This window comes from Mastomys coucha, unplaced genomic scaffold, assembly GCF_008632895.1.
Source record: "Mastomys coucha isolate ucsf_1 unplaced genomic scaffold, UCSF_Mcou_1 pScaffold21, whole genome shotgun sequence".
Lineage (NCBI taxonomy): Eukaryota > Metazoa > Chordata > Mammalia > Rodentia > Muridae > Mastomys > Mastomys coucha.
Genome location: NW_022196904.1, coordinates 3258545 through 3271640, shown reverse-complemented (window position 1 = coordinate 3271640; position 13096 = coordinate 3258545). Strand labels below are relative to the sequence as shown.

Here is a 13096-nt window from a genome sequence, read left to right as displayed (position 1 = left end):
TCACCATCTTCCATATGTAAACCTCCCACACCCTCGTTTAAATCTTTCATGGCCCAGCCACTACTAGTAATCTTTAAATGTGAACTAAAACCTGTAGAAAATATGTTCCTAGGAGTTGAGCTCGGGAAAATCATTAAGAAAAAAATTGTTAAAAATGATTGAAGTTTATGAATAATTCATGAAAGTTCATAAATAATACACATCTGCTAGCCCACATGTATATATGCTTAATTTTGCTCAAGTCATATTTGATAGTTCTGTAATTTTTATTGCTAACTGACTGATATACATTTTTCAAGTGAGCCAGTAGAAGTCTACAAGGATAGACAGATACTATGAAAAAAAAAATTTACAAGCTTACTGAGGCATTGTTTGAACAAAGAAGAAAGAATCCATTTAAATGCCTATCAATCATATTTATACAAAATAAAGAGTTTGACTACAAGATAAAATATGAGTGCAAAAAAAACTTGTGATCTAAGTAATATTTTTATTTTAATTATGTATACACGTGTATGTCTGTGTGTGTGTTGCATAGGTGCGTTTGAGTGCAGATGCCCACAGAACTCATAGGCATCAGAATCTCCCCAGAGCAGAGCTACTAGCAGTTGTGAGCCATTCAACATGGATGCTGGGATGTGAACTTGAGTCCTCTGTAAAAACAGTGAATGATTTTAACCATTGAGCCATTTCTCTAGCCCATATGTTTTTCATGTTTTAGCAAGAAAATATGGCTAACTCGTATGTATATTTAACTTTAAAAACAAGTAAAATGCGCTATGAAAGTCTTTTGTGTGCATGCACATGTCTTACCACATAAGTGGAAGTCATAGGACAACCTCAGGCACTGGCCCTCATTTTACATCTTCTCTGAAGCTTTCCTTTAGTGATTTTTCTAATCCACAGGGACAAGGGAATCCTCTTAGGTCTAAAGTGCTAGTTTAAGCTTGTGTGTTTGTCTTCTTTCACAGTATAGTCAACTCGGTGACTGGGACATTCCAGGACAGTAACACAGGTGTGTGTGTGTGTGTGTTTGGTTAAGACCAAGGACAGTTTCTCTTAAGATCTACTGAAAGGTTCCATTTCTTGGCAGCCCATCCTTAGAGCCAGCTGGCTCCATCTGACCACCACCAGAGCCTACTCTACATTCAACATCAGCAAGAAAGGGTTTGTACCTATCTGTCTTCAACAAGAAGGTGAGAAGACACAGAAAAGTTCTTTGAAGGGGTAAAACAAGGAACAGCAGGGATGAGGATATATTTCAGGTGGTCAAGTGTTTGGTAACATGAAAGGATTGCTGGGTCTGAACCCAGCCACATAAATAAAAGAAGTGATGTCACATATTTGTAATCTCAGTATTCAGGAAATAGAGGAGGGACATAAGCTCTGATTATCTTCACTAGATAACAAGTTCTGGGATATATGAGACCTTACCTAAAAATGAGGATCAGCAGAAAGAATATACTATTTCTTTAGTCAAGAGATCATGATAGCCTCAAACTTGTGGCCCTCCCACTTCAGTCAGCCTTGGAGTCCCGAAATTACACATATGCAAAGACAGGTGTGTATGCTTGCCCATAGGAAAATAAACTTGTATAGGACACATAGTAGTTTATTAGGTATCATATCCAAATACTTGAAAGACATTCACTTAATGCTCCTCATAACATCATGTAAAATATATGTAACAATGGGTAGAGATAGTAAGATTGATAGCACGGTGAGATCAGGCGGTTTCTTAGAGACCGTCTATTTACAAGGGAGAGATAATCTGTCAGGATGACTCAGTCTCTTGTTTTCTGCAGTGGTTCAGTTATAATCACAATGATGAGAACTTGGGCAGGCTATAAAATTTATTATAGAATCTATTCTTTTCAAAAAATGAAATAGCTAAGAAGAAAAAAATAGGTTAAAGTAATTGAAGCAATTCCTAGAGAAACACAGCTTCAAGGTTATCAAACATTTTGATGTTAACAACTCATCTTCGTAAGCATATGTGGAATAGAATGGAATCAATAACTATTGAAGAATTCTTCTAGCCAATAGTCTTGTTGAGGAAAACCGCTAGATTTTATTTAAGAAAAGAGATTTTCGACTGTCCCTGTTTAATTTATGAGCTCAAGCCTTATAATAAAGGCTTGTACTTAACAACATGTTTCTCCTTCCATTGTGGGGCAGTAAAATAGCCTCCAGAGAAAAAGGTGATTGTGTCTCATCTTGAAAAACATACAGTTGATACTTGAAGAGTTAGTAGCCTGCCCAGAGTACAGATTTGGGGAATCATCATGGCTTATATTCCTCTGGCCAGCAGTCAGAATCAGGCTATACAACAGATATGTCAACAGATGCTGGTGAGTGGTTTGTATATTACAAACTGAGATAGAGCTGGGTGTGTCTTCTGGTTCTCTGGAGTTCTGAGACACTTTGGGTGACGGGTAGATATTTGTAGGATTTTTATGGAGAGCTTTGCTACATTCCAGTCTATTAGGAAATGCTACCCATAAAAACGTTCATAGAAGAGTTGGTCAGTGAGGGGGGTCATTGTGAAGGGGAAGAGAATGAATGAAACTCAAAAACAGAACCAGGAAAGAGGGGGAAACAATATAGGAGGGTTGCAAGAAAGGGAGTGCTTTGCAGTGAAGTGTCTAACAGACTCTTCAGAATTTTGGCATCAGTCTGAGCCTGGATGATGAAGACTCCATTTTCAACCACAAATAGAAGCCAAACTGCAGAGACTCAGAACCTAACCCTTGATAGCACTTGTGTAAGTTTGTGGAAAGACCTACTACCCAGACAACAGTGCAGACTAGTAAGAAGCTCATGTGCAGCAGCGCAGACAGAATCAGCCCACGCTGCCACTGCTTCTACCATGAAGGTACAAGAATAGTATCATTCTTATGAAAATTTGGCAAAAAAAAAAATCGTTGAGCTCTTATTAGTTTGTCCAAGTCAATATTTAAACCTATAAAATAGAGATTTGACCAAACCAAAAATTCTGAGATGTGTTATGGAATGAAAGAAAGAATACAGAATTTTAAAATTTGATTAACTTTTATTAAAAGATAACATAGAAAGTACTGGCTTTTGACATTTCGTTTCTATATGTGCATATAATATATTTTGATAATATTCACCCCCTCTGCTCTCATCTTCTACCCCCCACAACTACTTTTTGTCCCATATCCATAATATTTCTCTTTTATTTTATTTTATTATTTTATGTTAATCTAAACCTTCAGAGAGAACTATCTATCCATGCAGAGTTCCCCCATTAAAACTTTATTTCTAATTTTGATATTTTTTAATTTGAGGCATGAATATAATGCTTTGATCATATCCACCCCCACCTTCTCCCTGTGATCCATCCAGTCCCTTCCAATACATCTTCCTTCCATCTTCAACTCTTAAAAAGAAATTAACCCACTAAGTCCAAGCAGTGCTACTCATATGCACATGGGTATGGAGTCATCTCCTTGAGTGTGGGCAATATTGCAGTGGTTACCTAAAAGACCTATGAGACATTTGGCTTCTATAAGGTTTTTTTTTTTACACAAAATCTTAGTATTCAATTTCATTATGCAATTTTTAAACAAAAATTGCTTCGCTGTGATTCTCCTCCCTATTTCTCCTAATGTATCTATCTTTATATTTTATTACTGAATTTTGTGTATGTGAGGAAATATTCAATACTTATTTCACTTAATACAATGATCTCCAGTTAAAACCTTTTTTTTTTTCTGGGAACATTATTTCATTCATTTTCCTTTACAACTGAATAAAACTCCACTGTGCATATGAACCATATTTCCTGTTTTCGCTCACTTGCTGTCAGGTACCTAAAATGTCAGGACACAAAATTGGTGAGAGCCCAGTTTGTAAACCACCTCTGCTCATTCACTCCCTCTCCCATGTCTTGAGTATGGTTCTTCTCAATCCCAATGTCCGCTGTGATGATGCAGTGACATCTTGATCAAGATTCATGAAGCTCTAAAGGGCTAAGATGTGAGAAGTGCAGACAAAGACTTTGGCCCAAGGAAGAGTGTAGTGCATCGTGGTCATTACTAGTGCCATTGTGTTTAATCATTTGATGCTTCTGCTGCTGCCGTTTAGAATAGTACTGACCAGGAAATAACAATTAGAGACTGTGGCTGGACAGGGGATTGAGTCATCTAGAGATCTGATCCCATTTCCCATCTTGGTTGTACAATTTAGAGCAAGTCATTTTAATTGAGTTTTAATGTCTAATAAAAATGTACAAAGTGCAGAGCAGAGACTGAAGGAAAGGCCATCCACAGACTGCCCTACCTGGGAATCCATCCCATACACCGTCACCAAACCTGGATGCTATTGTGGATGCCAAGAAGTGCTGGCTGTCTCCTGAGAGACCCTGACAAATACGGAGGCAGATGATTACAGCCAACCATTGGACTGAGTTCAAGGTCCCTGATGGAGGAGTTGGAAAAGGAACTGAAGGAGCTGAGGGGGTTTGCAGCCCCATGGAAGGAACAACAGTATCAACTGGCCAGCCCACTCCCCAGAACTCCCGGGGACTGGACCACTAACTAAAGAGTACACATGGAGGGACCCACAGCTCTGGCCACATATGTAGCAGAGGATGACCTTGTTGGACATCAGTGGGAGGGAAAGCCCTTGGGACTGAGGGTACTCGATGCCCCAGTTTAGCGGAATACCAGGGCAGAGAGACAGGAGTGGGTGGGTGTCATAGAGTCAGGGGGAGAGGGATGGAATAGGCATTTCCAAAGGTGAGACCTGGAAAGGGGAAAACATTTGAAATGTAAATAAAGAAAATATCCAGTTTTAAAAAAAAAAAAGGAAGAAATCTTAACCTCTCAAAAGAAGAAGAAGGAGAAGAAGAAGAAGAAGAAGAAGAAGAAGAAGAAGAAGAAGAAGAAGAAGAAGAAGAAGAAGAAGAAGAAGAAGAAGAAGAAGAAGAAGAAAAAGAAAGAAAGAAAGAAAGAAAGAAAGAAAGAAAGAAAGAAAGAAAGAAAGATGTAGAGTGTGTGTGTGAGTGTGTATGTGTGCGTGTGTGTGTGTGTGTGACATGTGTATCTGTGTCATGACATGTGTGTGGAAGTCAAAAGACAACTTTCAGAAATCTGTTCTACTTTCCCCCATGAGAAAGGACCAAAGATCAAACTTGGTTTGTTAGACTTGGGAGCAAGTTGCTTTAATCATTGAGTGGTCTCTCTAGTCCCATATTAGTGCTATGATCTATAGTGTCTTTCTTGTAAAATAAAGGTAAGGACAGAATTTTTTACAGTGTTCTGGAAAGAATCAAAAAAGGAGGAAAGTAGAAGGAAGAGAAAGATGAGGAAGAGAAACAAGAAGAAGGAGCGAGACTATTGCTTTAGGATTTATAGAGTACCCTCTTGTTTTGTTTTGCTTTGCTTTGCTTTGCTTTGTTTTATTCTTTTTGTTTGTTTGTTTGATTGATTGATTGATTAATTTTTAAGATAGATGTTTTGGGGGTAGCTTTGGCTGTCCTGGAATTTGCTTTGTTGACCAGACTGGCCTCAAACTCACAGCAATCTGTCTAACTTTGCCTCCAGAATACTGGAATAAAAGGTGTGTACCACAACCACCTGGCTTAGAATATTAGTCTTAATGCATGTGTCACTTATTGAAAGAAATCAAAACATGGCCAAAAAGACTTCATAAAACTGACAAAGTATGATATAATTTTTTATCTTCATTATATATATATATGTATATATTTGTAGTGCATGAATGTGTATAATATATATAGTATACATATATAATTATATGCATATATAATATATGCATACATAATAGATATATAATCTAAAAGATATTAGACACGACCTCACTGGCTGACCTGGGATTCACTGCACCGACCAGGTAAGCCTCCAACTCACAGAGATCTGCTTGGCCCTGCCTCTCAAGGGCTGGAATTAAACAACCACCACACCTGACCCATTATTTAATTTTTATTTGGAAGAGGAGTTTACCATCCATTGATTCACTTGCTTGGTTGTGATATATACCCAGTGACACCATGCATGTTTCTCCCACTGCTTAGGTGTTCTGTATGAAGTCATAGGTTCAATAAGAGTGAGATATCATGCTCACATAATGTCCCATAAATTTGCTGAAACATCTCCAACAGATGTTAGACTCACAAATGTATTGGAGATCTCCCAGTACTCTGAACATCTTTCTAAAAAAACTTATCACCATGTATCACCAAGGATAGAATGTCAACAATTTTCTTTGTCTCTTTACAGATGGAAAGATCCCTGGAGATGACCACTAGAGGTGTAAAGCACTGTGAACATCCTTCTAATTACTCTCACTATGATGCTTCTGAAGGACAGATGTTAATAATAGGCTTGTCTCTCTACAGATGGAGAGGTCCCTGGAGTTGGTGAACATGACCAGGGTTCAGCAGTTCATCTTGCTGGGATTGTCCACTAGGCTGGACATAAGGGATTCCCTGTTTGCTGTCTTCCTGACTCTCTACCTGCTAACACTCCTGGAGAACACAGTCATCATCTACCTCATCTGCAGTCACAGAGAGCTCCACAAGCCCATGTACTTCTTCCTGGGCAACCTCAGCTGCCTGGAGATGTGCTATGTGTCAGTCACCATGCCCACCCTACTCATGGGGCTATGCAATGGACTCTACCATATTCCCTTCATAGCTTGTATGACACAACTCTTCTTCTTCATTGTCCTTGTGGGCACAGAGTGCATTCTTCTGGCATCCATGGCATATGATCGCTATGTGGCCATCTGCCGCCCACTACACTACCCAGTACTCATGAGGCCCCAGGTCTGCCTGGGCTTGGCTATGACTTCATGGCTAGGTGGGCTGTTGGTCTCTATGGTCAAGACCACATGCATTGCCACCCTGTCCTACTGTGGCCCCAATGTCCTCAACCATTTCTTCTGTGATGTCTCCCCATTACTCAACCTGTCATGCACCCATGTGGCCCTCACAGAACTGGTAGACTTCATCTCAGCCATTGTCATCCTTTGGGGTTGCTTCCTCACGACTATGGCCTCCTATGTGGCTATTGGCAGGGCAGTTCTGCGCATGCCTTCTACCACTGCTCGCTACAAGGCCTTCTCTACATGTGCCTCCCACCTGGTTGTGGTGGGCATCTTCTACTCAGTTACTATCTTCATCTATGCCCGCCCCAAACGCATAGAAGCAATGGATCTCAACAAGGTGCTGTCTGTCATCTATACAGTGGTCACCCCCATGTGCAACCCAGTCATCTACTGTCTGCGGAACAAGGAGGTCCAAGTAGCTCTCCATAGAACCATGCACTGGTCCTGAGGTTGACCCAATGACTGAGTCCTTGGGGAGGGACCTTAAATTACCAATATCTATTTTTATACTAAAATACAATTCACACACTATAAATTTCATCTTTTAAACACAATGCAGTCATGTTTTCTTCTTTGCTTCCTTGTAATTATGCAGCCATCACCACTGTTAAATCCAAAACATTTTCTTTGCCCCCAAGACAAACTCAGGCCTATTAGACAGCATTACTAATATCCACCAGTCACTACTCCAAGCCCCAAGAAACCAACAGCCTATATTCTGTTTCTGTAGATTCATCAATTCTAGAAATTTTATAATAATGAGTTTATGCCATATGTGGCTATTGTGACTGAAATATTTTGAACACTGTATACATTGCTGCATAAATTTATGTCTCTTTGTACCCAAATAACATACATATTGTGTGATGTCCCCCTTTACCAGTTAATAAATGTATGGATTTATTCTGCTTTTGGAGAAATTTTGGCCTAATACAGCTAAAAACATTTTTTAATTTTTTAAAGTTATTATTTCTATCATTTGTGCATGAGTATTTTCCTGCATGTATATGTCTACAGGTGTAAGTGACTGATACCCACAGAGGCCAGAAAGTAGCACTGAATCCTCTGGAACTGGAGTTACAGACAGTTGTGAGCCAACATGTGGGTGCTGAAAATCAAATATGGGTCCTCTGGAGGGGCAGTCAGTGTTCTAAACAGCTGATACATCCCTCCAGCCTCTGTGAATACCATTTTAAAAATCTAAAAAGAGTTCTATTTATTCTTCAACAACTACATTCATGTATACAATTTATCTTGATTATATCAACTCCACCCTTCCACTCATTGTTACCTCCCAAATACTCCATCTTTGCACCTTCATGTGCTCTTCCTTCTTCCTCTGAGCTCAACTAGTACTGCCTGAATGAGCATGAACAAACTGGTAGGGTCCACATATCTAAAGAAAAATGACGTACTCTCCCGTAACAGGCATCAGTTGGCAATAGCTCTCTACAGCTAGGGAAGGAGCCTAATGAGCCACTCAAATCATGCTGTAATAATTGACTGGATTTATCTTGTCATGAAAACCATAGCTTCTGTGAATTCTTGAGAACAAAGGCCTTATCACTTCCAGAATACATCGTTTTCCAGCATCCCTCATTACCCCTCACCTATAATATCCTTTCTACCTCTTATGACAAAAAGGTTTTTATTATTGCTGCTAATGTTATTGTTTTGTGTAGGAGAAGGGGCTGATACTAAAATCTCGTTCCCTAATTTTTTCTCGATTGTGTCAATAAAGACGATGGAAACCAATTGCTGGGCATGTAGTCAAATTCTAAAAGTGAACAAGAATATTTTTAAAACAAATGTTAGTAGCTGTACTGGCTAGTTTTGTGTGTCAACTTGACACAAGGTGGAGTTATCACAGAAGGGAGCTTCAGTTGGGGAAGTGCCTCCATGAGGTCCAGCTGTGGGGCATTTTCTCAATTAGTGATCAAGGGGGTAGGGCCCCTTGTGGGTGGTGCCATCCCTGGGCTGAAGAGAGCAGGCTGAGCAAGCCAGAAGAGGCAAGCCAGTAAGGAACATCCCTTCATGGCCCCTACATCAGCTCCTGCTTTCTGACCTGCTTGAGTTCCAGTCCTGACTTCCTTTGTGATAACAGCCATGTGGAAGTAAGCCAAATAAACCCTTTCCTCCCCAACTTGCTTCTTGGACATGATGTTGTGCAGGTATAGAAACCCTGACTAAGACAGTAACAATGACAGATGTTAATCAAATTGTCTGGATTCTTTCTGAGGAACATTTGATCATATGCATAAAAATAACAAACACTGTGGATTCTGCAAAGACATCATTTTGAGTAACTTTTATCCAGAAAATAACATAGAATGTAGGCATTCATTCAGCAATGAAAAAAAGTTCATAAAGCTTTATGCTTTTAGTGAAAATTATTTGAAAACATCTCTATTCAAAATATCATGTTCAGAGGTGAAGACAGGAGAAATACTCCAAGATCATCCTTAGCTACATAGTGAGTTTGAGGCCAGCCTGGGATACATGAAGAACTGTCTAGAAATGCCAAGAAACAAACAGCAGGTTGTCTGTGTACAGAACACCCACAAAATAGAATACTATGATGTCACTAGAAAGGTTATGTCTCATGAAAAAATGTCAATGGACAGAGCTGGGGAGATGGTTCAGTTGATAAAGTACTTGCCTATGAGCATGAGAACCTGAATTCTGTTATCTACAGGAAATACGGTGGGATGGTAACAGCGTATTGCCCAGATGTGGGACCTTGAGAATTGGCAACTTTTAAGTGAACTTAAGAGCCAGTGAGGCTAAGAAGTATATTGCATTTTTCCCCTCTTAAAATCATTTAATAGTATCATAAACATGGTTAAAACATACCCATTTCTCTTGAGTGACTGTCAACACAAACTACTGTTTGAAATAAAATTTCCAAATCTTCCAGTTTGACGAGCAAGTTTATTTCTATTTCCTCTCTCTTTTTCTTCAGACAGCATCTTACTATGTAGCCCTGGCTAACCTTGTACTTGCTTTGTAGGCCAGGCTGGTCTTGAACTCATAGAAAACTTCCTCCAGAGTGCAGCGATTTAAGGAATGAGCCACCATATATAACTTATTTACTCTCTTTATTAATTTATTTATTAATTCAATTATGAAGTTAATGCAAACTTAATGCAAAACAGTAATCATATAAAATAGGAAATTCTAGTTTCCCATGGTCCTGTTCATTAACAAAACAGTTCTAGCAGCAGATAACTATAATATATAGCATATTCTTTCAGAATCCTTTCCAGATGCATATTAGTGTAAATAGTTACTCCTATCACTATCATTGCCATTGTTTTCTTATAAGAATGACACAATCATGTAATTGTCTCCTTTATTTTCAACTCAACCACCTACCTGGGTTGTCTTCCTCATGTCAGTAACCACAGATCCAGTTTAATCCTTTCATAATGTGTATATTATAAATGTAAATAATCTTTAAGTAGATCTTTGAGTTATTTCCAAACATTTCAAATATTTATTTGTATAGTATCTTTTCCAAACGTCAGTTTTGCAGTAACCATTCATATATTTTGTTCATTTTCTTCACTATTTCTACTTAGATATATGTAGCATTGTGCATTTGAATGCAAAGAATAAATGATAACCTTCTTTCAAGTCTGTGTTTAATAGACAAGATGCTGATCTTTCTGGCATTTACTGGGCAGATATATTTCTTTGTTGATATTCCTGTTCACAACTATTTTTTATTTTATTTTTATTCAGGAATGTTCCCTTCCTTCTGCTCTTTTTTCTTTACTTCCTTCCATTCTTCTTCACTTCTTTCTTTTCTTCTGTGCTGGCTAGTGTTATATCACCTCGACACAAGCTATGGTCACCTGCGAGGAGAAAATGCTTCCATAAGATCTGGCTGCAGGCAAGCGTGTGGAGCTTAATTAATGATTAATGTGGGAGGGCACAGCCCATTGTGGGTGCTCTCACCCCCTAGGCTGGTGGTCCTGAGTTGTATAAGCCATGATGAGCAAGCACTACTCCTCATGGCCTTTGTATCCACTCCTCCCTCCAGATTCCTACTCTATTGGAGTTCCTGTCCTGACTTCCTTCAATGGTGAACAATAAAGTAGAAGTGAAAGCCAAATACACCCTTTCTGACCCCAAGTTGCTTTGGTCATGGTGTTTTATCACAGCAAAGATAACTCTAAGACACTTTTTTCTATCTATCTTCATACTGGGTTATATACATGCCACCATGCATATGTGAAGATCAGAGGTCAACCTGCAGATATCAGTCTACCCCTTTTATAATGTGAGTCCTGGGGACTTGGGTCATCAGGCTTGAAAACAAATGTCTCTATCCACTGAGGCATCCTGTCAGCCCCTGCAATATTCCTATTTTTCATGTTGTCTCTAAGAAGTCCTTTTATACAATGTTCTGGAAACATCTACCATGTTTCTTTGGAATTTCTTTATGTGTATTTGGCCATAAATTGGTTTTCAAACAAGGAGAGAAAGGACATCACCCCTCTCAAGAATCTCAGCACAGACAGGGGGTTCTCTTCAACACTGCATGGACCTCCCTATTCCTCAAGCAATAGATGATTGTGCTGCACATGGGTGTAACCACCGTGTAGATGACTGACAGCACCTTGTTGAGGTCTGTGGATTTGACCTGGCTGGGCCTGGAATACATAAAGAGGATCACAGAGTAAAAAAGACCCATTACAAAGAGGTGGGAGGCACATGTGGAGAGGGCTTTGTGGCTCACAGCTGCTGAATGCATTTGGATCAGCACCCTACCAATAGCCACATAAGAGGCCAGAGCAACCAGCAATGACCCACAGAAGATGACAATGGCTGAGATAAAGTGGACCAGCTCTGTAAGAGCCACACGGGTGCAAGACAAGTTGAGCAGTGGAGAGACATCACAGAAGAAGTGGTTGAGGACATTGGGGCCACAGTAGGACAGACTTGCAATGCATGTGGTATTGATCACAGAAAACAATAGTCCACCCACCCAGGAGGACAAGACCAATCCCCAACAGACCTATGGCCTCATGATCAGTGAGTAGTGCAGTGGACAGCAGATGGCCACGTAGCGGTCATAAGCCATAGAGGCCAGGAGGGTGCACTTGGTACTAATGAGAGAGGTGAAAAAAAACAGTTGAGCCATGCAGAATGAGAAGGACACATGGTAAGGGCTGGACCTCAGTCCCAAGAGTAGGGTGGGCATGGTGACTGACACATAGCACATTTCCAGGCAGCTGAGATTGCCCAGGAAGAAGTACATGGGTTTGTGGAGCAACTCATGGTGGCTGCTGATGAGGTAGATAACTAATATATTCTCTAAGAAGATCAGCAGGTAGAGAGTCAGAAAGATAACAAACAGGCTGTCCTTGATGTCTTTACTGGCAGAAAAACCCAACAGGATAAAATCCTGGTCAACAGACCTGTTGGCCACTTGTAGAGATCTCTCCATCTAAGTGAAGAAAGAAATAAGTTTATAAAGACTGGTCTGTTCAAAAGTATAAAGGTATCTGTGGTTAAACCTTCTTAGAGTTGAACCGGGTTAACAAGGGCTTGACCTGTGACAGGCAGAGCAATAAGGAGAAACCGGAAAACTTCAAAACCAGAAATGGAAAATTGACACACAGAGGAACTTACTGAGGCTTAAATTCTAAGAAAGATATCCAATATTTGTGAGCCCCAGTTACTGTATTGGTAAAAACAGAGCCAAGGAGCTTGAAGATGACTTGGTAGTTAAGAGCATTGGCTGCTCTTGCAGAAGACCTGAGTTTTATTCCTGGCACCCACGCGGCAGTTCACAGCCATCTGTGAGAAGCAGGCATGCACATGCAGTCAAAACCATCATACACATAATATAATATAAATAAATCTAAAAGAAATTAAACAGTGAAATTCATTCTCAAAAAACCCTTTTCTCTTGTGAATATTTAGTTTTTGTTTGGTTTGGTTTGGTTTGGTTTGGTTTGGTTAGGTTTGGCTTGACTTTTTTGTACAGCTGAGAATTGAACCCAGGACTTTGCTCATCTTACATAAGAAATGTAATACTTAACCATACCCCAAAATCTTCATGATAATTAAATATAGCAATAGATGAGATTATGTTTTATAAAATAAAGAATACTTTCTTGCTTTTAATGACCTTAAATGATCATTTCTGGGTCAGAGTTCTTTCGCCAAAAACCCTTCCAAGAAGTTGTATGCTCTATTTCAAATAAGA

The 13096-nt window shown here is 39.5% G+C and overlaps 1 protein-coding gene and 1 pseudogene across 1 annotated transcript; one reads left to right on the top strand and one right to left on the bottom strand.

Annotated features, from left to right (window-relative positions):
* The first annotated feature begins 1091 nt into the window (after nt 1-1091).
* On the top strand, nt 1092-7324 carry LOC116101613 (olfactory receptor 5). Its single transcript, XM_031385302.1, has 2 exons — nt 1092-1196; nt 6386-7324. The coding sequence occupies exon 2, from the start codon at nt 6386-6388 to the stop codon at nt 7322-7324; it is 939 nt and encodes a 312-aa protein (XP_031241162.1). The 5' UTR covers nt 1092-1196.
* A 4065-nt stretch (nt 7325-11389) lies between these two features.
* Nucleotides 11390-12331, bottom strand: LOC116101612 (annotated as a pseudogene).
* Nucleotides 12332-13096: the final 765 nt, after the last annotated feature.